Source organism: Thalassophryne amazonica, chromosome 10 (genome assembly GCF_902500255.1).
Source record: "Thalassophryne amazonica chromosome 10, fThaAma1.1, whole genome shotgun sequence".
Lineage (NCBI taxonomy): Eukaryota > Metazoa > Chordata > Actinopteri > Batrachoidiformes > Batrachoididae > Thalassophryne > Thalassophryne amazonica.
The window spans coordinates 31,249,737-31,276,059 of NC_047112.1; the positions used below are offsets into that span (position 1 = coordinate 31,249,737).

The 26,323-nt window shown below is 44.6% G+C and overlaps 1 protein-coding gene across 1 annotated transcript in view; it reads left to right on the top strand.

The window, feature by feature from the left end:
• The first annotated feature begins 1,189 nt into the window (after positions 1–1,189).
• The window catches only part of ttc39a (tetratricopeptide repeat domain 39A), a 116,145-nt gene continuing 91,011 nt past the window's right edge, over positions 1,190–26,323 (top strand). The window contains exons 1-4 of the mRNA XM_034179708.1: positions 1,190–1,375; positions 11,643–11,693; positions 11,878–11,928; positions 12,216–12,269. Of these exons, the coding sequence (XP_034035599.1) occupies positions 1,326–1,375; positions 11,643–11,693; positions 11,878–11,928; positions 12,216–12,269 (206 nt within the window). The 5' untranslated portion in view covers positions 1,190–1,325. The remainder of the gene's footprint in view (positions 1,376–11,642; positions 11,694–11,877; positions 11,929–12,215; positions 12,270–26,323) is intronic.

Here is a 26,323-nt window from a genome sequence, read left to right on the forward strand (position 1 = left end):
GGCCGGACCCGACCGCGGGGGGTCGCGACAGGAAAAACACCTCCGTTGGAAACCTTAACGGGCAAGTTGGAACATGCCCAAGCTGTTAAACAATGTCTCAGTTACTCACTTGTTGAAAGCCATCAAAAGCCGCCTGAATTTTACAAATGGTTTTCAACACGGAGGTGTTTTTCCTGTCGCGGCGCACACAGAGTCGTTTCGCCGAGTCGTTTCTGTGACGACTCGGCGAATTTGCACGCACGTCTTTCATTAAAAAATGTCAAAACAGTGGAATGTCCACATAAAGTCCTCATGCCGGCCTCTTCTGAATCTTCTCTGTTCTCTCACGATGTCCTGGGTGAATTAAGCCTTAAATTAGGATGTTTTTAGGTCGAAACAGGCAGACGACAGCGCCTGGAAACGCTGCGCGACATCCCGCTCTATGGGAAGTCCTTACACCGACAGAAACACCCCATAATCTCTCATCCGCCGTTAAACTTTTCACCGAAAACCATCTTAATTTCTCGAATAGTGTCCACTCGGATATTCCTCACAGGTCCAGAAAAAATTTTGATAAAGCAACGCGCGCCGTCTCGAGCACCGTGTGAAACAAAGGAATTCAGCCGAGAGGGCGGGACCACATCTCACTCAAGGCCTGCCCACAGGGAAATGACGTCACCGACACGCGTGAAAAAACTCACGCATGCGCACGAGGGTTCAAGCATGATTGGTGTAATCGCACGTCATTCAAATCCATATAATTTTTTTTTTAAATAAAAAGGTAGGATACTTTTCTGATAGACCTCGTATATATATATATATATATATATATATATATATATATATATATATATATATATAGCAAACTCACATATAATGGATTCAGGTGGTCCAGCAAATTTTGTCCGTTATAATCCAAATCCGCTATATATAGAGAGAGAGAGAGAGAAAATGAAAGACTCATGTCACCAAACAAACCTGGTTCTATATTCCAAACACGTCATTATTGTCAAATAATGCAATATTTTTCTAAAGGTGTCGGTTTGTCTTTTTTTTATGTTCACCTTTTAACCTGTTTGATTTGACACCCCTAATCCGGAGGTCTTTATGACCGCAGGCAGAAGCACTCCGCGGGGGTGAGGAGCACAGATCTTGTTTTATGCTGATGAGGAGCAGACTATTTTTTTTTTTTTTTCTTTTTAGGAGCACACGGACTGTGAGGAGCGGTAACACACCTTTCTGCGTCATGCAGGAGGAACACGCCTTCATTTGTGTCGGTGTGGCGTCGGTGCGAGCTGCTGCTGTCCGTCCATGTCTGCTGAGTGAGCGGAGCCCAGCGCGGTGGAATGAATTTTATCAAGTGGACACGGAACATGAAGAAAACCGACTGCAAAAAGTGAGTGGGTCGAAATTAAGTCCCGTTTCTAACCGGACGGAGCGGCCAGCAGAGAGAAAATTAGCGATTTATCATTTTTATTAAGTGTCTTTCTCTGATACTACGAATAATATGCAGATACACAATGTCCAGGACCACAGGTATGGAGTGAAATTAATGACTATAAAGAAATAGTGACTGTATGGAGTGACGTTAATGACAGTATGGGCAGTGAGAAGTATGGAATGAACAGTATGGAGAGAAATTAATGACTGTAAAGACACAGTGAGAAGTATGGAGTGAAATTAATGACGGTATGGAGTGAAATTAATGATGGTATGGAGTGAAATTAATGACGGTATGGAGAGAAATGAATGACGTATGGAGAGAAATTAATGACTGTAAAGACAGTGAGAAGTATGGAGTGAAATTAATGACTATAAAGAAATAGTGACTGTATGGAGTGACGTTAATGACAGTATGGGCAGTGAGAAGTATGGAATGAACAGTATGGAGAGAAATTAATGACTGTAAAGACACAGTGAGAAGTATGGAGTGAAATTAATGACGGTATGGAGTGAAATTAATGATGGTATGGAGTGAAATTAATGACGGTATGGAGAGAAATGAATGACGTATGGAGTGAAATTAATGACAGTAAAGACATAGTGACTGTATGGAGAGAAATTAATGACCGTATGGAGTGAAATTAATGACAATATGGACAGAAATTAATGACTGTAAAGACACAGTGAGAAGTATGAAGTTAAATTAATGACAGTATGGAGAGAAATTAATGACAGTAAAGACATAGTGAGAAGTATGGAGAGAAATTAATGATGGTATGGAGTGAAATTAATGACAGCATGGACAGAAATTAATGACTGTAAAGACACAGTGAGAAGTATGGAGTGAAATTAATGACAGTATGGAGAGAAATTAATGACTAAAGACACAGTGAGAAGTATGGAGTGAAATTAATGACAGTATGGGCAGTGAGAAGTATAGAATGAAATTAATGACAGTAAAGACATAGTGACTGTATGGAGTGACGTTAATGACAGTATGGGCAGTGAGAAGTATGGAATGAACAGTATGGAGAGAAATTAATGACTGTAAAGACACAGTGAGAAGTATGGAGTGAAATTAATGACGGTATGGAGTGAAATTAATGACTGTAAAGACACAGTGAGAAGTATGGAGTGAAATTAATGACGGTATGGAGTGAAATTAATGACTGTAAAGACACAGTGAGAAGTATGGAGTGAAATTAATGACGGTATGGAGTGAAATTAATGACGGTATGGAGAGAAATGAATGACATATGGAGAGAAATTAATGACTGTAAAGACACAGTGAGAAGTATGGAGTGAAATTAATGACAGTATGGGCAGTGAGAAGTATAGAATGAAATTAATGACAGTAAAGACTGTTGGGAAGGTGTCGTAACACGGACCCACAACAGGGGGCGCAAATGAACGGACAATGAGTAAGCCAAAAGGTAACAATTTAATGTTGTGATATTACACAACGAAACGTGTCTTAATTTTCACAGTCAATAAACACCAGGTGACGTGTGGGCAGGCTCGAAGATAGAAGACGCCCGACGAGAGAGAAGCCGCGTCCCACACGGCCTCCACCACCAACGGCCTGAAGAACACCGGAGCCGCCAAGTCCCGAGTCCCCAGGTGGCCTCTGTCTTCGGCTGTCGACCCTGGTACTGCTGGCAGAAAACAGAAAGATGATGTGTGAGTGTGAGTCCGCACACTCAGTAATTAACAGTCCAAACACAGTTGGGAGGAAGCACCTCCACCTCCAACCTAGGAACACACTAGCAGCTCCTGTAACCACTTATCTGGATGGAGTGAGAGGCGAAGACGTCGCTTCTCTCACTGACCGCCAACCCAGTTGAAAGGGCACCACAGGACAACGGCTGCAAACAGATCAGACGTAAGTCACAGTTTAAATTCAGCAGAGAAATTACCTTAGTACTGGTAGTCGATTTCTCGGCGGGGAGGTGGAGTTGCAGTCCGACTTATATGGTGGTGTAGATGAGTGACAGCTGGAGTAATGAGTGACAGCTGTCACTTCCTCTGGGTCTGGCGCCCTCTCGTGCTTGGAGCCCGCACTCCAAGCAGGGCGCCCTCTGGTGGTAGTGGGCCAGCAGTACCTCCTCTTCAGCGGCCCACACAACAGGACCCCCCCCTCAACGGGCGCCTCCAGGCGCCCGACCAGGCTTGTCCGGGTGTCGTCTGTAGAAATCGGCCAGGAGGGCCGGGTCCAGGATGAAGCTCCTCTTCACCCAGGAGCGTTCTTCAGGTCCATACCCTCCCAGTCCACCAGATATTGGAACCCCCGGCCCTTACGACGGACGTCCAGGAGCCTGCGGACCGTCCAAGCAGGCTCCCCGTCGATGAGCCGGGCAGGAGGCGGCGGAGGTCCAGGTGCACAGAGGGGCGAGGAGTGGTGTGGCTTAATACGGGACACGTGGAAGACAGGGTGGATCCGCAGTGTAGCCGGGAGTCGGAGCTTCACTGCGGCCGGGTTGATGATCTTGAGGATGGGGAATGGTCCGATGTACCTGTCCTTTAATTTGGGTGAGTCCACACAGAGGGGGATGTCCTTTGTCGACAGCCACACCTCCTGCCCGGGCTGGTACGTGGGGGCCGGGGAACGTCGGCGGTCCGCATGGGTCTTGGCCCTCGTCCGGGCCTTTAACAGGGCAGAGCGGGCGGTCCGCCACACCCGGCGGCACCTCCTGAGGTGGGCCTGGACCGAGGGCACACCGACCTCTCCCTCCACCAGCGGGAACAATGGGGGCTGGAACCCCAAACATGCCTCAAAAGGGGAGAGGCCGGTAGCAGACGAGACTTGGCTGTTATGGGCATACTCGATCCAGGCCAGATGGTGACTCCAGGCCGCCGGGGTGCGCGGAGGTGACGCAGCGAAGGGCCTGTTCCAACTCCTGGTTAGCCCGCTCTGCCTGGCCGTTGGTCTGGGGGTGGTACCCGGACGAGAGACTCACGGTGGCCCCCAGCTCCTTACAGAAACTCTTCCACACCTGCGAAGAGAACTGGGGACCACGATCTGATACGATGTCCGATGGTATCCCATGCAGCCGCATGACGTGGTGGACCAGGAGGTCTGCCGTCTCCTGGGCTGTCGGGAGCTTCGGGAGGGCCACGAAGTGGGCCGCCTTGGAGAACCGGTCCACTATCGTGAGAATAACGGTGTTGCCCTGGGACGGCGGGAGGCCCGTGATGAAGTCCAGGCCGATGTGAGACCAGGGGCGATGAGGCACTGGCAGGGGTTGGAGGAGTCCCGTCGTCCTCCAATGGTCTGCCTTGCCCCTGGCGCAGATGGTACAGGCCTGGACGTAGTCCCAAACGTCGGTTTCCAGGGACGCCCACCAGAAACGCTGCTGGACTACTGCCACGGTCCTACGCACTCCGGGATGACAGGAGAGCTTGGACCCGTGACAGAAGTCCAATACGGCAGCTCTTGCCTCTGGTGGGACGTACAGTCTGTTCTTGGGGCCAGTTCCCGGGTCCGGGCTCCTTGTCAGGGCCTCCCGGACGGTCTTCTCCACGTCCCAGGTGAGGGTGGCCACGACAGTGGACTCGGGGATGATGGTCTCGGTGGGGTTCGACAGCCCCGCTTTGGCTTCTTCTTCGTGCACCCGGGACAATGCATCTGGTTTTTGGTTCTTGGTCCCGGGGCGATACGTGATTTGGAAGTCAAAGCGCCCGAAGAACAGAGACCAGCGGGCTTGCCTGGGGTTCAGCCGCTTGGCGGTCCGGATGTACTCCAGGTTCCGATGGTCCGTGAAAACCGTGAAGGGCAACGATGCCCCCTCCAGCAGGTGTCTCCACTCTTCAAGAGCCTCCTTCACCGCAAGAAGTTCCCGATTGCCGACGTCATAGTTCCGTTCAGCTGGGGTCAACCTGCGGGAATAAAAGGCACAAGGATGGAGGACTTTATCAGCCTCCACGCTCTGGGACAGCACGGCTCCTATCCCCGAGTCAGAGGCGTCCACTTCTACTATGTACTGGCGATCAGGATCAGGCTGCACCAGAACTGGTGCAGTCGAGAACCGACGTTTCAACTCCTGGAATGCGGCTTCGCACCGATCCGACCAGGCGAAGGGGACCTTGGTGGAGGTCAGGGCAGTCAGGGGGCTAACTACCTGACTGTAACCTTTAATAAACCTCCTGTAGAAATTTGCAAAACCTAGGAACTGCTGTAGTTTCCTGCGGCTTATCGGTTGGGGCCAATCTCTCACCGCCGCAACCTTAGCCGGATCAGGGGCGACGGAGTTGGAGGAGATGATGAACCCCAGGAAGGACAAAGAAGTGCGGTGGAACTCGCACTTCTCGCCCTTCACAAACAGCCGGTTCTCCAACAACCGCAGTAGGACCTGACGTACATGCTGGACATGGGTCTCAGGGTCCGGGGAAAAGATGAGTATATCGTCCAGATATACGAAGACGAACCGATGCAGGAAGTCCCGCAAGACGTCATTTACCAAAGCTTGGAACGTCGCGGGGGCGTTAGTGAGGCCGAACGGCATGACCAGGTACTCAAAATGACCTAACGGGGTGTTGAATGCCGTCTTCCATTCGTCTCCCTTCCGGACCCGAACCAGGTGGTACGCGTTTCTAAGATCCAATTTTGTGAAAATTCGGGCTCCATGCAGGGGCGTGAACACTGAATCCAACAGAGGTAACGGGTATCGGTTGCGAACCGTGATCTCGTTCAGCCCTCTGTAATCAATGCATGGACGGAGTCCGCCGTCTTTCTTGCCCACAAAAAAGAAACCAGCACCCATCGGGGAGGTGGAGTTCCGGATCAGCCCGGCAGCTAAGGAGTCCCGGATGTAGGTCTCCATTGATTCGCGTTCCGGACGTGAGAGATTGTACAACCTACTGGACGGGTACTCAGCGCCCGGAACCAAATCGATGGCACAATCATACGGTCGGTGCGGGGGAAGAGTGAGTGCCAGATCTTTGCTGAAAACGTCAGCAAGATCGTGGTACTCCCTTGGCACCGCCGATAGATTGGGGGGAACTTTGACCTCCTCATTAGCTGTGGTGCCGGGAGGAACCGAGGATCCTAAGCACTCCCGGTGGCAGGTTTCGCTCCACTGCGTCACAACCCCAGACGGCCAATCAATCCGGGGATTGTGCTTCACCATCCATGGAAAGCCCAAAATCACTCGGGAGGTAGAAGGTGTTACATGGAACACTATCTCCTCCCTGTGATTCCCAGACACAACCAAAGTCACTGGTTGTGTCTGATGTGTGATTAATGGAAGCAGGGTGCCATCTAGTGCTCGCACCTGCAATGGTGCCGGCAGAGCCACCAGAGGGAGCCCTACTTCCTTTACCCATCTGCTGTCCAGCAGATTCCCTTCAGACCCTGTGTCTATCAGTGCTGGGGCATGAAGGGTTAAATCCCCACAAAGGATTGTTACTGGGATTCGTGCTGATTTGCGGGGTTTTCCCGCGTGCGTGTTATGACCCACCCTTAGCCCAGTTTCTAAGGACGGGCGTTGTAGATTGACCGTTTTAGGGCAGTCCTTCTGCATGTGCTCGCAAGAGCCGCAGACAAAACACTCCCCGCGGGCCAGCCTCCTTTGTCTGATTTTTGATCTTAATTTGGCCCTGCTCGTGTCCCTAGCCTCCTCAGCAGGGGGAGCCGTAGCCACACGGAGCTCTCTGGCAGTGAAGCGTGGGGACGACGTCACCTTGTTGGAACCGGAAGGGGGAGGGACGGCTCGTGCCCGGTCACGCCCCCCGGCCTGCTCCCGACGATGCTCATTCAAACGGTTGTCTAAACGTATAACCAAATCGATCAGCCCGTCGAATTCCCGCGGTTCATCCTTGGCCAGTAGGTGCTCCTTATGGACCGGGGACAGTCCATTTACAAAGGCGGCGCGGAGCGCAACGTTATTCCAGCCGGACCTCGCTGCCGCGATGCGGAAGTCGACTGCATACTCGGCTGCGCTACGGCGCCCCTGTCTCATCGACAGCAGCACGTTCGAAGCGGTCTCGCCTCTGTTGGGATGATCAAACACTTGTTTGAATTCCCGTATGAACCCAGTATAAGACGTTAGGAGCCGTGAATTCTGCTCCCAAAGCGCCGTAGCCCATGCGCGTGCCTGTCCTCGAAGCAAATTAATAACATAAGCCACCCGGCTAGCGTCTGATGCGTACATGACGGGGCGCTGTGAAAAGACGAGCGAACACTGCATGAGGAAGTCCACGCACGTCTCGACACAGCCCCCGTACGGTTCCGGAGGGCTTATGTATGCTTCAGGGGACGGTGGGGGGGTTCGTTGAACGACCAGTGGAACGTCTGATACGGGCCCAGGACCAGCCAGAGGAGTGGCTGCAGCGGCGCCCTGATCGCGCGCTTCCACTCTGGCGGTGAGAGCCTCCACCCTCCGATTAAGGAGGACACTCTGCTCGGTCACTAATTCTAACCGGGCCTTGAAGGCGGTTAAGATCTGCTGCAGCTCACTCAACCCGCCTCCCGCTGACGCCTGCGCTCCTGGCTCTTCCATTGGCCGTTCAAGCTGGAGTTGACGCCCCTCGGAGTCCATGACGATTGGCCGAGAAATCCTGTTGGGAAGGTGTCGTAACACGGACCCACAACAGGGGGCGCAAATGAATGGACAATGAGTAAGCCAAAAGGTAACAATTTAATGTTGTGATATTACACAACGAAACGTGTCTTAATTTTCACAGTCAATAAACACCAGGTGACGTGTGGGCAGGCTCGAAGATAGAAGACGCCCGACGAGAGAGAAGCCGCGTCCCACACGGCCTCCACCACCAACGGCCTGAAGAACACCGGAGCCGCCAAGTCCCGAGTCCCCAGGTGGCCTCTGTCTTCGGCTGTCGACCCTGGTACTGCTGGCAGAAAACAGAAAGATGATGTGTGAGTGTGAGTCCGCACACTCAGTAATTAACAGTCCAAACACAGTTGGGAGGAAGCACCTCCACCTCCAACCTAGGAACACACTAGCAGCTCCTGTAACCACTTATCTGGATGGAGTGAGAGGCGAAGACGTCGCTTCTCTCACTGACCGCCAACCCAGTTGAAAGGGCACCACAGGACAACGGCTGCAAACAGATCAGACGTAAGTCACAGTTTAAATTCAGCAGAGAAATTACCTTAGTACTGGTAGTCGATTTCTCGGCGGGGAGGTGGAGTTGCAGTCCGACTTATATGGTGGTGTAGATGAGTGACAGCTGGAGTAATGAGTGACAGCTGTCACTTCCTCTGGGTCTGGCGCCCTCTCGTGCTTGGAGCCCGCACTCCAAGCAGGGCGCCCTCTGGTGGTAGTGGGCCAGCAGTACCTCCTCTTCAGCGGCCCACACAACAAAAGACATAGTGACTGTGTGGAGAGAAATTAATGACGGTATGGAGTGAAATGAATGACAATATGGAGTGAAATTAATGACAGTATGGACAGACATTAATGACTGTAAAGACACAGTGAGAAGTATGAAGTGAAATTAATGACAGTATGGAGAGAAATTAATGACAGTAAAGACATAGTGACTGTATGGAGAGAAATTAATGATGGTATGGAGTGAAATTAATGACAGCATGGACAGAAATTAATGACTGTAAACACACAGTGAGAAGTATGGAGTGAAATTAATGACAGTATGGAGAGAAATTAATGACTGTAAAGATACAGTGACTGTATGGAGAGAAATTAATGACAGTAAAGACAGTGACTGTATGGAGAGAAATTAATGATGGTATGGAGTGAAATTAATGACAGCATGGACAGAAATTAATGACTGTAAAGACACAGTGAGAAGTATGGAGTGAAATTAGTGACAGTATGGAGAGAAATTAATGACTGTAAAGATACAGTGACTGTATGGAGAGAAATTAATGACGGTATGGAGTGAAATTAATGACAGCATGGACAGAAATTAATGACTGTAAAGACACAGTGAGAAGTATGGAGTGAAATTAATGACAGTATGGAGAGAAATTAATGACTGTAAAGATACAGTGACTGTATGGAGAGAAATTAATGACAGTAAAGACATAGTGACTGTATGGAGAGAAATTAATGATGGTATGGAGTGAAATTAATGACATTAAAGACATAGTGACTGTATGGAGAGAAATTAATGATGGTATGGAGTGAAATTAATGACAGCATGGACAAATTAATGACTGTAAAGACACAGAAGTATGAAGTGAAATTAATGACAGTATGGAGAGAAATTAATGACTGTAAAGATACAGTGACTGTATGGAGAGAAATTAATGACAGTAAAGACATAGTGACTGTATGGAGAGAAATTAATGATGGTATGGAGTGAAATTAATGACAGCATGGACAGAAATTAATGACTGTAAAGACACAGTGAGAAGTATGGAGTGAAATTAATGACAGTATGGAGAGAAATTAGTGACTGTAAAGATACAGTGACTGTATGGAGAGAAATTAATGATGGTATGGAGTGAAATTAATGACATTAAAGACATAGTGACTGTATGGAGAGAAATTAATGATGGTATGGAGTGAAATTAATGACAGCATGGACAAATTAATGAGTGTAAAGACACAGTGAGAAGTATGAAGTGAAATTAATGACAGTATGGAGAGAAATTAATGACTGTAAAGATACAGTGACTGTATGGAGAGAAATTAATGACAGTAAAGACATAGTGACTGTATGGAGAGAAATTAATGATGGTATGGAGTGAAATTAATGACAGCATGGACAGAAATTAATGACTGTAAAGACACAGTGAGAAGTATGGAGTGAAATTAATGACAGTATGGAGATAAATTAATGACTGTAAAGATACAGTGACTGTATGGAGAGAAATTAATGACAGTAAAGACATAGTGACTGTATGGAGAGAAATTAATGATGGTATGGAGTAAAATTAATGACAGTATATGGACACAGTGAGAAGTATGGAGTGAAATTAATGACAGTATGGACAGTGAGAAGTATGGAGTGAAATTAATGACTATGTACACAGTGAGAAGTGTGGAGTGAAATTAATGACAGTATGGTTTCAGATTGACAGTATGGATTGTAATTAATGACAATTTGGAGTGAAATTAATCACTGTGCAGGGAAATTAATGACAGTATGTACACGGTGACAGTATGGAGTGACATAAATGACAGTATGAGTTGCAATTGACAGTATAGATTGAAATTAATGACAGCATGAAGTGAAATTACTGACAATATGGATTGAAATTAATGACAACATGGAGTGAAATTAATAACAGTATAGACACAGTGACAGCATGGATTGAAATTGATGACTGTGGAGTGAAATTAATGACAGTATGGCATGACCACAGCAACAGTATGGAGTGAAAACAGTGACAGTATTGAGGGAACATAGTGGCAGTGTCACCTCTAGTTGATTGGAGACTTTATTTGAAAAGTGTATTTGTTCTCTGTTCCAACACTGATGAAAGCTACCTCTGACCTCTTAAATGAGACCTAATTTGTGGGGGTTGTGGTTCAGTGGAGAATCTGATGAGGTTTTTGATTTTGATCCTTTGTTTATTCTGTTGATGCCAATCATCAACCTGTAACAATACAGTGTAGTAAGTTATATGGTCAAACAGCCTCACGGTGTGGTAACAGTATCCTTACGTACCTTATAATAACAGCTGTACTTCCTTCACGTTGAGTGTGAGGCACCCAGTGTGATACATTCCAGTTAATTTTCCCTTTATGCTGCCATTTGTTTCCTTGTTGTTATTATTATGCGCCTTGTTGATGTGCTCTTTAGTTTGGTCTTTTCAGCTTCTGGCTGTATTTTCACTCATGCATTATGTAGAGCTAAAGTCTTTAATTAATTACCAGATTATCAGACAAAGAACTTTCAAATGTAGTTGATGAGCTATAAATAGTTTTTGCTGCCTGAGGTAAAACTGTCACAAAGTGAAACATTCACTCATTTTTTGTGTTTTTACTGTGATTTTAGAGGAACGGTAGTAGCTACTAAAGCAGTAGGGAGCAGTATTTCTGGTATTTATATTTGTAAGTTGTTTTTTTACATTCACTTTTGGTACTCTGTGTGCTTCTTACCCTGTGTGCTGCTACACAATGCTGCTGAAACCTCAATTTCCCTGAGGGAGTCTTCCCAAGTTAATAAAGTTCTGTCTAATCTAATTTAAAACTCACTTAGTTAGAGCCATATGTGTTTTATATCCTCAGTTAATTATGACACATTCTGTTGTTACATTTTCACTAAGTTGACCTTTGACCTCTTCTCAGAGATGCCATGCAGGTGCAAGACGTCCCTGACAGCCCAGACTCCCCAAGCCGGTATGTTCACATCGCACACGCTTAGACTGACAGCAGAAAACAAGCACGTACGGTTTGATCATGAATGCTGAACGTCACAGTCATCATCACACGTGTCATAAAGTCGAATCATTTCAGTATTTGTTAGAATTGTTTCTCCTGCTGGCATTCTGACTGACACTAGGTTTTATTTTATTTTTCCAAGGTTGTCAGTCATAAACAGTCCAGACTTGGATCCTACTATCATGGACTTCAAGTGAGTGGTTTTAAAAAAAATCATCTCTTGAAGTGTTGTTTCTATTTCAGCTTGTAGACATTTTGGTCATTTTTAGTCAGGCATAAACACATTCAGGCATTCAGTTTGAGTCCCAGTCTAGTAAACTAAACCTGATAAGTAGTCTGGGAGTGTCCACATATGGTAACTCTGTGTCATTGGCTTTCACTGTCTTGTTTTTCAAATAATAACTTGTTTTTCAACCGGTTTTCATCCCTGGAGATCGTCCTCATTCTCTGAAAATTCTCACTTTTGTTCTTATGTTTCAGCTCACAGTTACTTACCAACAATGATGTTCTGGAATCAACCAATCCATGTAATGGGTAAGAAAAGTCAACAAAGTTTAAATAATCGACAAAAGTCAATGACAAAAGTTTAAGTTTATTGTTTTTTGTTTTTCTTGGGTGGTTGTGACCAGATTGTTTTGCAGCTTATTTTAGGGTACCATGTCAGACATTGACATACCTGCCAGTCAGTGCCAGTCCAGCTGTGGAAACATATAGATGTAGTTATGGATCCCCAAAAACGCCGTCCAACAACATAAATGCGCACTGACACGAGCATGTTTTGCTTCATGCAGCAGCACAACCTGTGTCCTGATGATCTCACCCGCTGTGTTCACAGCTGGACACCGTTCTTTGTTCTACTGGCTGCCACGTGCTCTGCGCTGGACGCTGCGTATTTAAAATAATTATTTTGTGGCGGATTAATCATGTTTTCTGCAAATTCACCGTTGAAAATGGATCTAATCACTTCCTGAATCACAGAGGAGGCTGCTGCCTGAGCCGCTCGTGTGCACGGAAACCTGCAGAAAGCATTTTTTGAGCCATCTTAAAATGTGACTTGTTTACATTGTCAAGGCTTGATAAAACAGTTGCGTGTTTTTCCCTTCTTGTCTGCAGCTGTTACAGTATTTATTCCTATGTTTATAACAGATTTAGCTTCTTGTTATAATCATTCAGACGAGCTGTGCTCTGATGCAATCCACTGACGTCACCACTCGCCCTGTTCACTGCTTGTTTACTCCAATGAACTTGTCCAAGTCCAGCAATTGCTCCACAGGCTGTGGTGTTGGTGTGAATAGTGATGCCGAAAGGCCCAAGTGCACTTCATTTATGACCGCAATGCAGATGCCTTGCATGCGCACGTGCGCAATGCATTGTCAGTACATCTGTAATACCGCCGTGATAATCGCAATGCGTCTGATCCGTTTGCTCAATACATGGATTATACATCTGCGACTGTTTGTCATATATTCGCTGTACATTATTAATATATCCGTAATTCATACTGAGACCGCTGTCATTTTTGGCCACTTTTGTTGCGGACGACAACGAACGCCCAACATTTGTATACTCAATTCATGCGCAATTAATCCCCTCCACAGTGGGACCGGGCCTTTAGCTATAATCTGGTGCAGCTCATCTCTGTCTCTTTGATCTTAATGATGTTGAACATTGTCCCTTAAATAAACTAATCTAAGAAGTCTGTGCTGCAGTATTTCAATTGAGAGAAATTTTAGTTTTATATAATTTGTATGTTAGCATCCTTCACAATGTTAGTATCAGTGGTTTGCTAACATCAAGTCCATTGATGGTGCATTTATTTTTCATTCAAATCAATTTTAATTTGTCCCACTGGAAGTCATATTATGAAGAACCATTACCACCTCTGGGCCTGAACTGCAATTTTTAAAAAAGATCTTTTTTTAATACTTTTAAATAAAATCAGTTCAGAATGATTATTCTAAGGAAACAATCAAACATTTTATTACATTTGTTATGTGTTGGACGCAGCCCGGAGAACCGACCAGCGTTTGAAGGACCCAGTATAAAATAAGCAGAGCACGGTACAAAGGATAACAGAGTTTAATGAACATAACAGTGATGTGAAAAAATATAAAAGTGCGCGGTCTGGCGTGGTGGTTTTGCGGTGCGCTCCCAGCAGCGCCAACGGTCCGGAGCCAGAACCAATTCGGACCCAAGGACCCCGCCGACACCCCCCAGGTGGCCGCGACAAACCGAGTCTGTGAAAGAAGGAATCATTATGTGAGTCCACACTCAACACACAGAGAGAACGCTCAAAGGTGCACAAACAGGAAACACTTCCTGGCTTAATTACTAATCAGCTTCCCACCCTGCAGGCATGGAACATCCAGTTCACAAAACTCCACTGCAGTGGAAGCTGATTACACGACCAACATACAGCTCAATATAATAAGGTGTGAGGGACACCACATTTACTGACTGTATAAATGTTAGTCACAAAATCTAACGTACCTCAGGAAGTGTGCTGACGAGCGTGAGACCTCACCCTCTCCTCTTTCACAGACCATGCATCAAACCTGGACGTTCTCTGCATCCACTGATGATGAGATGGCTCCCGAGAGGACGATCTCACCCGTCTGGTCACAAGGTCGAGTCTCTGGCAAATACACACTGTGTACTCCAGTCTTAAATGCCACCATGTTCCAATCCATTGTAGATGCACCACAGCTGTGAGTCCTGACGAGCCGCAGGTGATCAGCCTCAGGTGATCAGGGTGAGGTCCTGATAAACTCAGCTACACAGCCACTCAGTCCCAAATGCAAGCCACCTGGAAGGAAAAACAAAAGACAGGACAAAAGACAAACAAAAAGGCAGCCAGGCCCCCCCAGCCATACAACAGTACCCCACCCTCACGGGAAGCCTCCCGGCGACCACACAAACCTGGCCCAGGAGAAACACCCCCCTCCAGGGACCATGGCTGGAAACCGTATCCGCATTAATCTTCCAACAGAATCTTCATCTAACAGAGCGGTTGATGTCTTCTCCTCTGGCTGCATCTTTGCCCTTGTTTCTATCAGTCAATTAGCACAGGTATGGCCAGGAGTTCTTGAACCTGTGCGGTCAGCCTTTGTCCAACCATGTTCACAGTCTGATTAGTCATAAAACAAAAAAGACAAACATAAACAAGAAAAGAAAAACACAACCCAAACTTAAGCTTGCAAATAAAAATGCTAACACCCCCCCCCCCCCAACGACATGTAGGGACCAACACCCCCCAGAGGACATCCCGCCAGCTCCAGGAGTAATAACCACAGCCGAGGTCCCTCTGGGATCCAATGTCACCCACGGGGACTCCCAGCGCCTCCCAGAGGACCATTCCATCAACCCCAGGAGACGCCTCCCCTCATGACCAACGGACCCAGCCCCGGCCGTCTATGGCTAGATGGACCCACAGCCCTTTCCCCCTCAGAGGACACCACAGTCAAACCCTGAGGGCGGAAACTGGGGGGAAAAAACAAAAGGAGAAAAAAAAAACATACAAACAAAACAACCCCAACCCCACCCCCTGGGTGCAGTGGAAACTGGAAGCACGTCCAGTGTCACCAACCATGACTATACCCCAGAAGCCAACCGGGAGGAGTGGAACAGCAGTTATGGCAGACGGCACAAAACGGCGCCACTCCTCCGACTTCTAAACCAGCCATCAGCTGCGGGTATATCCCACTGTGCCAAACCTCAGCCACGCCGATGGCAGACGGCTCAAAGGCACGCCGAAGCCGGAGGTGGAACAGGGAATCAACAAACAAAAACACCCCCCCCCCCCCCCCAGGTGCAGAGGTTACCTGGGAAACGCCCAGCATAACCAAACTGCACCACTCCAGCAACGCCGACAAGCTACGGCTCACACAGCTGGAGTCAGAGGAGAAGAGAGGGCACAACAAAAAACAAACAAACAAAAAAAAAGAAAAGAAAAAACAATCCAATTACCACCCCATTACTCCCCCAAACCCTGGGGAGGGGAAACTAAAAGAAATAAAAAAAAAAAAGACTAACAGACTAACATACAGTTGTTTGGGTCCTTTTCTGCTCCAGACAGAACTGCAGGGTCACGACCCCAGACACTAAATAGTGTACAAATAAAAACCCCACAAAAACCAACTCAAAAAACACCCACACAAAATGAACTAACACAAAACAAATAAGTGATTTATACCGTCAAGCTCAAACAAATGGAACACACCTGTTCCAACTTAAGAGCTTGACGGTAATGTGACTCAGTCACCAACAGAGGGAGCCAGAGTGCTAAAAATGAAAAACCCCCTTTGGTGACAGAAAATAATTCATGCTGCTTTTCCTGTGAGCAGCTGTGAGCAACACACAACCAAAAATGTGATTCAACTAAATAACACCGGAGCTGACACAACAGACGCAGTAGCTATCATTACCCGGGGAAACGGGGCTACGACTGTAACACAGGAAGCACCGCGACCCGTGCCACAGAGCTCCGGCGTGCGCGTTCACCCATTACAGACCCACTCCTGCAGCTCCCGTTCAAACCTCTTATCCGGTCGAAGTGCGACGCGAAGCCGTCGCCAGTCACACTCCACCACGACCCACGGATAAGGCACAAACACAGGAACACGGCTGCACGAGTGCGGAGGGTGATGTTTGTGAATTCAGGACAGTCTACAGTCTCATGCTGGAAATATGCTTTAGTTGTGGAAAAGTGAAATTTAACAATTTTTCATCAATTTTTTTTCATTTATGCAATAAACAGAACACTGTGATTATTTGTGATTTGAATTTTGGGTCTTCGCCAATTTCAGCTTCAACAACTAATCATTGCAGCAGAAAATCTCACATTTTGATTACTATTTGACCCAATCATATTTGATTTCCAAAATGTAAATTATCTTCACTTCTCATCAGGCTGTTATAATTTATCGGCCCATGTGACCACCAACAATCCCAGCAAGTCACACTCTGGTGTTTGAGTGTGGACAAATGCATCACCTTGACTGAGTTTATGATGAATAAATGAAAACAGATTTAGTGACTGTGTCACTGCAGCCTGAAGCTTTCATGATGGGGTTGTTATCTCTGTGACCCCCTCTGTGACCATAGGAACATACACAGTCACCACAGTAATCTGCACAGTGACCATGGTAACCTGAACAGTCCAGTCAATTCAGTTTATTTATACAGTGCCAAATCAGAACAAAGCTGATGCTTTACACGGGTAAGATTTCACCTCACCAACCTCCCTGATCAGGCACAGGTGACAGTGGTAAGGAAAAATTCCCTCTGGTGTTGAGGAAGAAACCTCAAGCAGACCATACTCAGAGGGGTGACTCACTGCTGAGGCCATTCTACCAAATAACAGACAAGAAAATAAAACAACAAAAAAACACACACACAAATCATGAACACACAGCATAGTCATATCAAGCTGCATTAAGAGTCCATGTCAGATCAGCTCAAAGAGGGCTGAAGTCCTTGGTTCTATTTGACGATGAGATTCTGTGTTGCCCTGTTTCTAGTTGTCATCTGCTTGGTGTGGGTAGCACCCCATCCATTCCTTCATCATGGTCCTTTATATCAAGTTGTAGAGATTTGTTTCACTTTGAGTTTAAAGAAGATAAGAATTTTAGAAATGTTTTTTATGGTTTGTTTTTGTATCTCAATTGATATAAACAAAATAAAATGTGTGAAATACCAAGTGTTCCAATACTATCGCAGGTCTGTGTGTGTGTGTGTGTGTGTGTGTGTGTGTGTGTGTGTGTGTGTGTGTGTGTGTGTGTGTGTGTGTGTGTGTGTGTATATATATATATATATATATATATATATATATATACAGTGAGGAAAATAAGTATTTGAACACCCTGCGATTTTGCAAGTTCTCCCACTTAGAAATCATGGAGGGGTCTGAAATTTTCATCTTAGGTGCATGTCCACTGTGAGAGACATAACCTAAAAAGAAAAATCCAGAAATCACAATGTATGATTTTTTAATAATTTATTTGTATGTTACAGCTGCAAATAAGTATTTGAACACCTGTGAAAATCAATGTTAATATTTGGTACAGTAGCCTTTGTTTGCAATTACAGAGGTCAGATGTTTCCTGTAGTTTTTCACCAGGTTTGCACACACTGCAGCAGAGATTTTGGTCCACTCCTCCTTACAGATCTTCTCCAAATCTTTCAGGTTTGGAGTTTCAGCTCCCTCCAAATATTTTCTATTGAGTTCAGGTCTGGTGACTGGCCAGGCCACTCCAGGACCTTGAAATGCATCTTATGGAGCCCCTGCTTAGTTGCCCTGGCTGTGTGTTTGGGGTCATTGTCATGCTGGAAGACCCAGCCATGACCCATCTTAAATGCTCTTACTGAGGGAAGGAGGTGGTTTGCCAAAATCTTGCAATACATGACCCCATCCATCCTCCCTTCAATACGGTGCAGTCGTCCTGTCCCCTTTGCAGAAGAGCACCCCCAGAGTATGTTTCCACCCCCATGCGTCTAGTTTGGGATGGTTTTCTTGGGGTTGTTCTCATCCTCTAAACATGGTAAGTGGAGTTGATTCCAAAAAGCTCTATTCTGGTCTCATCTGACCACATGACCTTCTCCCATGCCTCCTCTGGATCATCCAGATGGTCACTGGTGAACTTCAAACGGGCCTGGACATGTGCTGGCTTGAGCAAGGGGACCTTGCTGCCCTGCAGGATTTTAAACCATGACAGCATCATGTGTTACTAATGTAATCTTTGTGACTGTGGTCCCAGCTCTCTTCAGGTCATTGACCAGGTCCTCCAGTGTAGTTCTGAGCTTTCTCAGAATCATCCTTACCCCACAAAGTGAGATCTTGCATGGAATCCCAGACCAAGGGAGACTGACAGTCATCTTGTGTTTCTTCCACTTTCTAATAAATAATCATAACAGTTGTTGTCTTCTACCAAACTGCTTGCCTGTTGTCCTGTAGTCCATCCCAGCCTTGTGCAGGTCTACAGTTTTGTCCCTGGTGTCCTTAGACAGCTCTTTCGTCTTGGCTATGGTGGACAGGTTGGAGTGTGATTGAGTGTGTGAACAGGTGTCTTATACAGGTAACAAGTACAAACAGGTGCAGTTAATACAGGTAAAGAGTGCAGAATAAGAGGGCTTCTTAAAGAAAAATTAACAGGTCTGTGTGAGCCAGAATTCTTGCTGGTTGGTAGGTGTTCAAATACTTAATTGCAGCAGTAACATACAAATAAATTATTAAAAAAAAATCATACATTGTGATTTCCGGATATATATATATTTTTTTTAGATTATGTCTCTCACAGTGGACATGCACCTAAGATGAAAATTTCAGACCCCTCCATGATTTCTAAGCGGGAGAACTTGCAAAACCACAGGGTGTTCAAATACTTATTTTCCTCACTGTACATATATCAAATCAAATCAATTTTATTTATATAGCGCCAAATCACAACAAACAGCTGCCCCAAGGCGCTTTATATTGTAAGGCAAAAGCCATACAATAATTACAGAAAAACCCCAACGATCAAAACGACCCCCTGTGAGCAAGCACTTGGCGACAGTGGGAAGGAAAAACTCCCTTTTAACAGGAAGAAACCTCCAGCAGAACCAGGCTCAGGGAGGGGCAGTCTTCTGCTGGGACTGGTTGGGGCTGAGGGGAGAGAATCAGGAAAATGACATGCTGTGGAAGAGAGCAGAGATCAATCACTAATGATTAAATGCAGAGTGGTGCATACAGAGCAAAAAGAGAAAGAACGCTCAGTGCATCATGGGAACCCCCCAGCAGTCTAAGTCTATAGCAGCATAACTAAGGGATGGTTCAGGGTCACCTGATCCAGCCCTAACTATAAGCTTTAGCAAAAAGGAAAGTTTTAAGCCTGATCTTAAAAGTAGAGAGGGTGTCTGTCTCCTTGATCCAAATTGGGAGCTGGTTCCACAGGAGAGGAGCCTGAAAGCTGAAGGCTCTGTCTCCCATTCTACTCTTACAAACCCTAGGAACTACAAGTAAGCCTGCAGTCTGAGAGCGAAGCGCTCTATTGGGGTGATATGGTACTATGAGGTCCCTAAGATAAGATGGGACCTGATTATTCAAAACCTTATAAGTAAGAAGAAGAATTTTAAATTCTATTCTATTCTATTCCGTGTACACCGCCAACCCGTTCACATCTCTAACCGTTTTTCCCCACTCGACGACACACCCGCCGAGGATCAAACTCTGGTTATTGGCGACTCTGTTTTGAGAAATGTGAAGTTAGCGACACCAGCAACCATAGTCAATTGTCTTCCGGGGGCCAGAGCAGGCGACATTGAAGGAAATTTGAAACTGCTGGCTAAGGCTAAGCGTAAATTTGGTAAGATTGTAATTCACGTCGGCAGTAATGACACCCGGTTACGCCAATCGGAGGTCACTAAAATTAACATTAAATCGGTGTGTAACTTTGCAAAAACAATGTCGGACTCTGTAGTTTTCTCTGGACCCCTCCCCAATCGGACCGGGAGTGACATGTTTAGCCGCATGTTCTCCTTGAATTGCTGGCTGTCTGAGTGGTGTCCAAAAAATGAGGTGGGCTTCATAGATAATTGGCAAAGCTTCTGGGGAAAACCTGGTCTTGTTAGGAGAGACGGCATCCATCCCACTTTGGATGGAGCAGCTCTCATTTCTAGAAATCTGGCCAGTTTTCTTAAATCCTCCAAACCGTGACTATCCAGGGTTGGGACCAGGAAGCAGAGTTGTAGTCTTACACACCTCTCTGCAGCTTCTCTCCCCCTGCCATCCCCTCATTACCCCATCCCCGTAGAGACGGTGCCTGCTCCCAGACTACCAATAACCAGCAAAAATCTATTTAAGCATAAAAATTCAAAAAGAAAAAATAATATAGCACCTTCAACTGCACCACAGACTAAAACAGTTAAATGTGGTCTATTAAACATTAGGTCTCTCTCTTCTAAGTCCCTGTTGGTAAATGATATAATAATTGATCAACATATTGATTTATTCTGCCTAACAGAAACCTGGTTACAGCAGGATGAATATGTTAGTTTAAATGAGTCAACACCCCCGAGTCACACTAACTGTCAGAATGCTCGTAGCACGGGCCGGGGTGGAGGATTAGCAGCAATCTTCCATTCCAGCTTATTAATTAATCCAAAACCCAGACAGAGCTTTAATTCATTTGAAAGCTTGTCTCTTAGTCTTGTCCATCCAAATTGGAAGTCCCAAAAACCAGTTTTATTTGTTATTATCTATCGTCCACCTGGTCGTTACTGTGAGTTTCTCTGTGAATTTTCAGACCTTTTGTCTGACTTAGTGCTTAGCTCAGATAAGATAATTATAGTGGGCGATTTTAACATCCACACAGATGCTGAGAATGACAGCCTCAACACTGCATTTAATCTATTATTAGAATCTATTGGCTTTGCTCAAAAAGTAAATGAGTCCACCCACCACTTTAATCATATCTTAGATCTTGTTCTGACTTATGGTATGGAAATAGAAGACTTAACAGTATTCCCTGAAAACTCCCTTCTGTCTGATCATTTCTTAATAACATTTACATTTACTCTGATGGACTACCCAGCAGTGGGGAATAAGTTTCATTACACTAGAAGTCTTTCAGAAAGCGCTGTAACTAGGTTTAAGGATATGATTCCTTCTTTATGTTCTCTAATGCCATATACCAACACAGTGCAGAGTAGCTACCTAAACTCTGTAAGGGAGATAGAGTATCTCGTCAATAGTTTTACATCCTCATTGAAGACAACTTTGGATGCTGTAGCTCCTCTGAAAAAGAGAGCTTTAAATCAGAAGTGTCTGACTCCGTGGTATAACTCACAAACTCGTAGCTTAAAGCAGATAACCCGTAAGTTGGAGAGGAAATGGCGTCTCACTAATTTAGAAGATCTTCACTTAGCCTGGAAAAAGAATCTGTTGCTCTATAAAAAAGCCCTCCGTAAAGCTAGGACATCTTTCTACTCATCACTAATTGAAGAAAATAAGAACAACCCCAGGTTTCTTTTCAGCACTGTAGCCAGGCTGACAAAGAGTCAGAGCTCTATTGAGCTGAGTATTCCATTAACTTTAACTAGTAATGACTTCATGACTTTCTTTGCTAACAAAATTTTAACTATTAGAGAAAAAATTACTCATAACCATCCCAAAGACATATCGTTATCTTTGGCTGCTTTCAGTGATGCCGGTATTTGGTTAGACTCTTTCTCTCCGATTGTTCTGTCTGAGTTATTCTCATTAGTTACTTCATCCAAACCATCAACATGTTTATTAGACCCCATTCCTACCAGGCTGCTCAAGGAAGCCTTACCATTATTTAATGCTTCGATCTTAAATATGATCAATCTATCTTTGTTAGTTGGCTATGTACCACAGGCTTTTAAGGTGGCAGTAATTAAACCATTACTTAAAAAGCCATCACTTGACCCAGCTATCTTAGCTAATTATAGGCCAATCTCCAACCTTCCTTTTCTCTCAAAAATTCTTGAAAGGGTAGTTGTAAAACAGCTAACTGATCATCTGCAGAGGAATGGTCTATTTGAAGAGTTTCAGTCAGGTTTTAGAATTCATCATAGTACAGAAACAGCATTAGTGAAGGTTACAAATGATCTTCTTATGGCCTCGGACAGTGGACTCATCTCTGTGCTTGTTCTGTTAGACCTCAGTGCTGCTTTTGATACTGTTGACCATAAAATTTTATTACAGAGATTAGAGCATGCCATAGGTATTAAAGGCACTGCGCTGCGGTGGTTTGAATCATATTTGTCTAATAGATTACAATTTGTTCATGTAAATGGGGAATCTTCTTCACAGACTAAAGTTAATTATGGAGTTCCACAAGGTTCTGTGCTAGGACCAATTTTATTCACTTTATACATGCTTCCCTTAGGCAGTATTATTAGACGGTATTGCTTAAATTTTCATTGTTACGCAGATGATGCCCAGCTTTATCTATCCATGAAGCCAGAGGACACACACCAATTAGCTAAACTGCAGGATTGTCTTACAGACATAAAGACATGGATGACCTCTAATTTCCTGCTTTTAAACTCAGATAAAACTGAAGTTATTGTACTTGGCCCCACAAATCTTAGAAACATGGTGTCTAACCAGATCCTTACTCTGGATGGCATTACCCTGACCTCTAGTAATACTGTGAGAAATCTTGGAGTCATTTTTGATCAGGATATGTCATTCAAAGCGCATATTAAACAAATATGTAGGACTGCTTTTTTGCATTTACGCAATATCTCTAAAATCAGAAAGGTCTTGTCTCAGAGTGATGCTGAAAAACTAATTCATGCATTTATTTCCTCTAGGCTGGACTATTGTAATTCATTATTATCAGGTTGTCCTAAAAGTTCCCTAAAAAGCCTTCAGTTAATTCAAAATGCTGCAGCTAGAGTACTGACGGGGACTAGAAGGAGAGAGCATATCTCACCCATATTGGCCTCTCTTCATTGGCTTCCTGTTAATTCTAGAATAGAATTTAAAATTCTTCTTCTTACTTATAAGGTTTTGAATAATCAGGTCCCATCTTATCTTAGGGACCTCGTAGTACCATATCACCCCAATAGAGCGCTTCGCTCTCAGACTGCAGGCTTACTTGTAGTTCCTAGGGTTTGTAAGAGTAGAATGGGAGGCAGAGCCTTCAGCTTTCAGGCTCCTCTCCTGTGGAACCAGCTCCCAATTCAGATCAGGGAGACAGACACCCTCTCTACTTTTAAGATTAGGCTTAAAACTTTCCTTTTTGCTAAAGCTTATAGTTAGGGCTGGATCAGGTGACCCTGAACCATCCCTTAGTTATGCTGCTATAGACGTAGACTGCTGGGGGGTTCCCATGATGCACTGTTTGTTTCTCTTTTTGCTCTGTATGCACCACTCTGCATTTAATCATTAGTGATCGATCTCTGCTCCCCTCCACAGCATGTCTTTTTCCTGGTTCTCTCCCTCAGCCCCAACCAGTCCCAGCAGAAGACTGCCCCTCCCTGAGCCTGGTTCTGCTGGAGGTTTCTTCCTGTTAAAAGGGAGTTTTTCCTTCCCACTGTAGCCAAGTGCTTGCTCACAGGGGGTCGTTTTGACCGTTGGGGTTTTACATAATTATTGTATGGCCTTGCCTTACAATATAAAGCGCCTTGGGGCAACTGTTTGTTGTGATTTGGCGCTATATAAAAAAATTGATTGATTGATTGATTGATCTGAATTTAAAAGCAGGAAATTAGAGGTCATCCATGTCTTTATGTCTGTAAGACATTCCTGCAGTTTAACTAATTGGTGTGTGTCCTCTGGCTTCATGGATAGATAAAGCTGGGTATCATCTGCGTAACAATGAAAATTTAAGCAATGCTTTCTAATAATACTGCCAAAGGGAAGCATGTATAAAGTGAATAAAATTGGTCCTAGCACAGAACCTTGTGGAACTCCATAATTAACCTTAGTCTGTGAAGAAGACTCCCCATTTACATGAACAAATTGTAATCTATTAGATAAATATGATTCAAACCACCGCAGCGCAGTGCCTTTAATACCTATGGCATGCTCTAATCTCTGTAATAAAATTTTATGGTCAACAGTATCAAAAGCAGCACTGAGGTCTAACAGGACAAGCACAGAAATGAGTCCACTGTCTGAGGCCATAAGAAGATCATTTGTAACCTTCACTAATGCTGTTTCTGTACTATGATGAATTCTAAAACCTGACTGAAACTCTTCAAATAGACCATTCCTCTGCAGATGATCAGTTAGCTGTTTTACAACTACCCTTTCAAGAATTTTTGAGAGAAAAGGAAGGTTGAAGATTGGCCTATAATTAGCTAAGATAGCTGGGTCAAGTGATGGCTTTTTAAGTAATGGTTTAATTACTGCCACCTTAAAAGCCTGTGGTACATAGCCAACTAATAAAGATAGATTGATCATATTTAAGATTGAAGCATTAATTAATGGTAGGGCTTCCTTGAGCAGCCTGGTAGGAATGGGGTCTAATAGACATGTTGATGATTTGGAGGAAGTAACTAATGAAAGTAACTCAGACAGAACATTTGGAGAGAAAGAGTCTAACCAAATACCAGCATTACTGAAAGCAGCCAAAGATAATGATATGTCTTTGGGATGGTTATGAGTAATTTTTTCTCTAATAGTTAAAATTTTATTAGCAAAGAAAGTCATGAAGTCATTACTAGATAAATTTAAAGGAATACTCGGCTCAACAGAGCTCTGACTCTTTGTCAGCCTGGCTACAGTGCTGAAAAGAAACCTGGGGTTGTTCTTATTTTCTTCAATTAGTGATGAGTAGTAAGATATCCTAGCTTTACAGACGGCTTTTTTATAGAGCAACAGACTCTTTTTCCAGGCTAAGTGAAGATCTTCTAAATTAGTGAGACGCCATTTCCTCTCCAACTTACGGGTTATGTGCTTTAAGCTGCGAGTTTGAGAGTTATACCACGGAGTCAGGCACTTCTGATTTAAGACTCTCTTTTTCAGAGGAGCTACAGCATCCAAAGTTGTGCTCAATGAGGATGTAAAACTATTGACGAGATAATCTATCTCACTCACAGAGTTTAGGTAACTACTCTGCACTGTGTTGGTATATGGCACTGGAGAACATAACAAAGAAGGAATCATATCCTTAAACCTAGTTACACGCTTTCCGAAAGACTTCTACTGTAATGAAACGTATTCCCCACTGCTGGGTAGTCCATTAAAGTAAATGTAAATGTTATTAAGAAATGATCAGACAGAAGGGGGTTTTCAGGGAATACTGTTAGGTCTTCAATTTCCATTTCTATGCCATAAGTCAGAACAAGATCTAAAGTATGGTTAAAGTGGTGGGTGGACTCATTTACATTTTGAGCGAAGCCAATTGAGTCTAATAATAGATTAAATGCAGTGTTGAGGCTGTCATTCTCAGCATCTATGTGGATGTTAAAATCGCCCACTATAATTATCTTATCTGTGCTAAGCACTAAGTCAGACAAAAGGTATGAAAATTCACAGAGAAACTCACAGTAACGACCAGGTGGACGATAGATAACAACAAATAAAACTGGTTTTTGGGACTTCCAATTTGGATGGACAAGACTAAGAGTCAAGCTTCCAAATGAATTAAAGCGCTGTCTGGGCTCTTGATTAATTAATAAGCTGGAGTGGAAGATTGCTGCTAATCCTCCCCCTCGGCCTGTGCTACGAGCATTCTGACAGTTAGTGTGACTCGGGGGTGTTGACTCATTTAAACTACATATTCATCCTGCTGTAACCATGTTTCTGTAAGGCAGAATAAATCAATATGTTGATCAATTATTATATCATTTACTAACAGGGACTTAGAAGAGAGAGACCTAATGTTTAATAGACCACATTTAACTGTTTTAGTCTGTGGTGCAGTTGAAGGTGCTATATTATTTTTTCTTTTTGAATTTTTATGCTTAAATAGATTTTTACTGGTTGTTGGTGGTCTGGGAGCAGGCACCGTCTCTACGGGGATGGGGTATTGGGGGGATGGCAGGGGGAGAGAAGCTGCAGAGAGGTGTGTAAGACTACATCTCTGCTTCCTGGTCACAACCCTGGATAGTCATGATTTAGAGGGTTTAAT